Here is a 2,641-nt window from a genome sequence, read left to right as displayed (position 1 = left end):
TGCAGGAGCGAGCGCCAGCGTGCAAGCGTGTGCACGAGTGAGCCCCACTGTGCAAGGGCTGCGTGCGCAAGCACCAGCGTGCAAGGGCCATGTGTGTGCACGAGTGAACCCCAGCGTGCAAGGGCCGTGCGAGTGTGCACCACTGAGCCGTGCTCTGCTCCTCCGGGCTCCCCATCCTCACGCGAGACCTTGCATGCGTGTCAAGGGGGGGTCCATGTGTTGGGGGGGGGTGTCTCACAGGCCTAGACACCCGTGTGTGTCCCCGTGACACACGTGTGTGTCCCCCCGTGACACGCGTGTCCCCAGCACCTCTCCACGGCGAGCGGGGAGCTGCAGGCGGACGCCTCCTTCATGCAAACCCTCTGGAACATGAACCCCATCTGCTCCGGCTCGGAGGAAGGTGGGTGCTGGTGGGACTGGGGGGGGACGACGACACCCCAAGTTGGGTGAAGTGGACCCTAGGGTCGTCCCCCCCCACCCCGACACCCCCCCTTCTTTGGGTGTCCCCAGGCTACGTGACGGGTGGCCACGTCATGCGTCTCTTCCACGGCCACATGGACGAGTGTCTGACCACCTCCGCGCCAGAGCAGGGCGAGGAGCGCAGGTGGGGGGGTCCGGACCCTCGGTTTCCCCCCTCCCTGAGGTGGGGTGTGTGGCAGGGGGTCCCTGTCCCCGTCCCCTTGGTGTTCCAACGGGCCACGTCCCCACAGCAGTGTGGTGAACTACGAGGGAGGAGCCGTTTGCACCCACGCTCGGTCCCTTTGGCGCCTGGAGCCCCTGCGCATCAGGTATTGGGGAGGGGGGTCCCGGTGTGTGTGTGGGGGGGGTCCCTCGTATTGCTGTGCCCATGTCACAGCCCCCCGAGGTGACCCTGCAGCCCAGCCTGTTGGCTTGGCATCCCCACGTTGCATCCTGGGGGTCCCCGTGAAGCATCCCCGTGTCCCCACGCTGCATCCCTGCATCCCTAGTCTGCCTTCTCAGGGTCCCCATGACCCATCCCTGTGTCCCCACACTGCATCCCCCGTGTCCCCAAGTCCCATCCCTGCATCTCCACGCTGCGTCCCCCATATCCCTATGTCCCTGTGTCCCACCCCTGCATCCCCACCCTGTGTCCCCTCCATCCCTGTGAGCCCGTGGCACATCCCTGCATCCTGATGCTGTGTCCCCACATCCCCATGCCCATCCCCACGTCCCCATCACCCATCCCCGTGTCCTCATCCCCATCCCTGTGTCTCCATCACCCATCCCCACGTCCCCATCACCCATGCCCGTGTCCCCCTCACCCACCCCTGTGTGCCCTGACCCCCGGTGACCCATCGTGTGTCCCCCCCAGCTGGAGTGGGAGCCACCTGAAGTGGGGCCAGCCCTTCCGCCTGCGACACGTCACCACGGGACGTTACCTGGCGCTGACGGAGGACAAGGGTCTGGCCGTGGTGGAGGCGGCCGCCGCCAACACCCGCGCCTCCGCCTTCTGCTTCCGTGCCTCTAAGGTGGGAGACAGGGACGGGGATGGGGGGGTCCAGCCGGGGCGAGGGGGGGGACCTGGTGTCAGGGGGCGTGGGGTGGTCTGGTTGTCCCCAAGGGATGGGGTCACTCAGGCACTTGGTGCCCTGGGGTGGGGAGTGGTCTCTGGTCTGTCCCCGTTTGGGTCCCCATCCTGGTCCTTGTCCCCAGGCTGGTTCCCATCCTGGTCCCATCCCTGTCCTGGTCCCCGACCCAGTCCTGTCCCCATCCTGGTCCCTGTCCTGGTCCCAGCCTGATGCTGGTCCCTGTTCCTGTCCCCATCCCAGTCCCCTTGTGGGTCCCTTTCCCCATGTAGGTCCCCATCCTGGTTCCTGTGTGAGTCCCTGTCCCCATCCCTGTCCCTCTGAAGGTCCCGGTCCCCATTCCTGTCCTTATCCCGGTCCCCATGTGGGTCGCTGTCCCCATCCCTGTTCTCATGAAGGTCCTGGTCCCCATCCCCATCCCAGTCCCCATCCTGGTCCCGGTCCCCATCCCTGTCCCTGTGAAGGTCCTGGTCCCCATTCCTGTCCCCATCCCAGTCGCCTTGTGGGTCCCTGTCCCCATGTAGGTCCCTATCCTGGTTCCTGTGTGAGTCCCTGTCCCCATCCCTGTCCCCATCCTGGTCCCTGTGTGGGTCTCCGTCCCCATCCCCGTCCCCGTGAAGGTCCTGGTCCCCACGTGGGTCCCCATTCTGGTCTCCATTCCAGTCCCATGAGTGGGTCTCCATCCCTGTCCCTGTGACAGTCCCGGTCCCCATTCCTGTCCCCATCCCGGTCCCCCTGTGGGTCCCCTGACACCCCCCTCTCCCCCCCAAACAGGAGAAACTGGAGGTGGTGGCCAAGCGGGACGTGGAGGGGATGGGGACCCCCGAGATCAAGTACGGGGAGTCCCTCTGCTTTGTGCAGCACGTGGCCAGCGGGCTCTGGCTCACCTACGCCGCTGCCGACACCAAGGCCATGCGCCTTGGGCTGCTCAAGAGGAAGGTGGGGGGCTTCGGGGGGGCCTGGGGTTTCGGGGGCGCTGCTGGGCCATCTCTGGGGGGGCTGTAGGGGAAGGCTGGGGTCTCTGAGAGGCACTAGGGGGTCTCTAAGGGGTCTTTGGGGCATCTCTGGGGGGGCTGTAGGGGGGGTGCTGGGGG

General features: G+C 66.6%; 1 protein-coding gene across 1 annotated transcript in view; it reads left to right on the top strand.

Annotated features, from left to right (window-relative positions):
* Nucleotides 1-306: 306 nt before the first annotated feature.
* Nucleotides 307-2,641, top strand: part of LOC104835046 (ryanodine receptor 1-like) — a gene marked incomplete at both ends in the record, with an annotated part of 50,831 nt that continues 48,496 nt past the window's right edge. The window contains 5 exon segments of the mRNA XM_010572825.1: nucleotides 307-400; nucleotides 511-604; nucleotides 711-788; nucleotides 1,334-1,490; nucleotides 2,322-2,511. Coding sequence (XP_010571127.1) covers nucleotides 307-400; nucleotides 511-604; nucleotides 711-788; nucleotides 1,334-1,490; nucleotides 2,322-2,511 — 613 coding nt within the window.

This window comes from Haliaeetus leucocephalus, unplaced genomic scaffold (genome assembly GCF_000737465.1).
Source record: "Haliaeetus leucocephalus isolate CR32 unplaced genomic scaffold, Haliaeetus_leucocephalus-4.0 Scaffold355, whole genome shotgun sequence".
In the NCBI taxonomy this organism is placed as follows: Eukaryota; Metazoa; Chordata; class Aves; order Accipitriformes; family Accipitridae; genus Haliaeetus; species Haliaeetus leucocephalus.
This window is presented reverse-complemented; position numbering and strand designations above follow the sequence as displayed.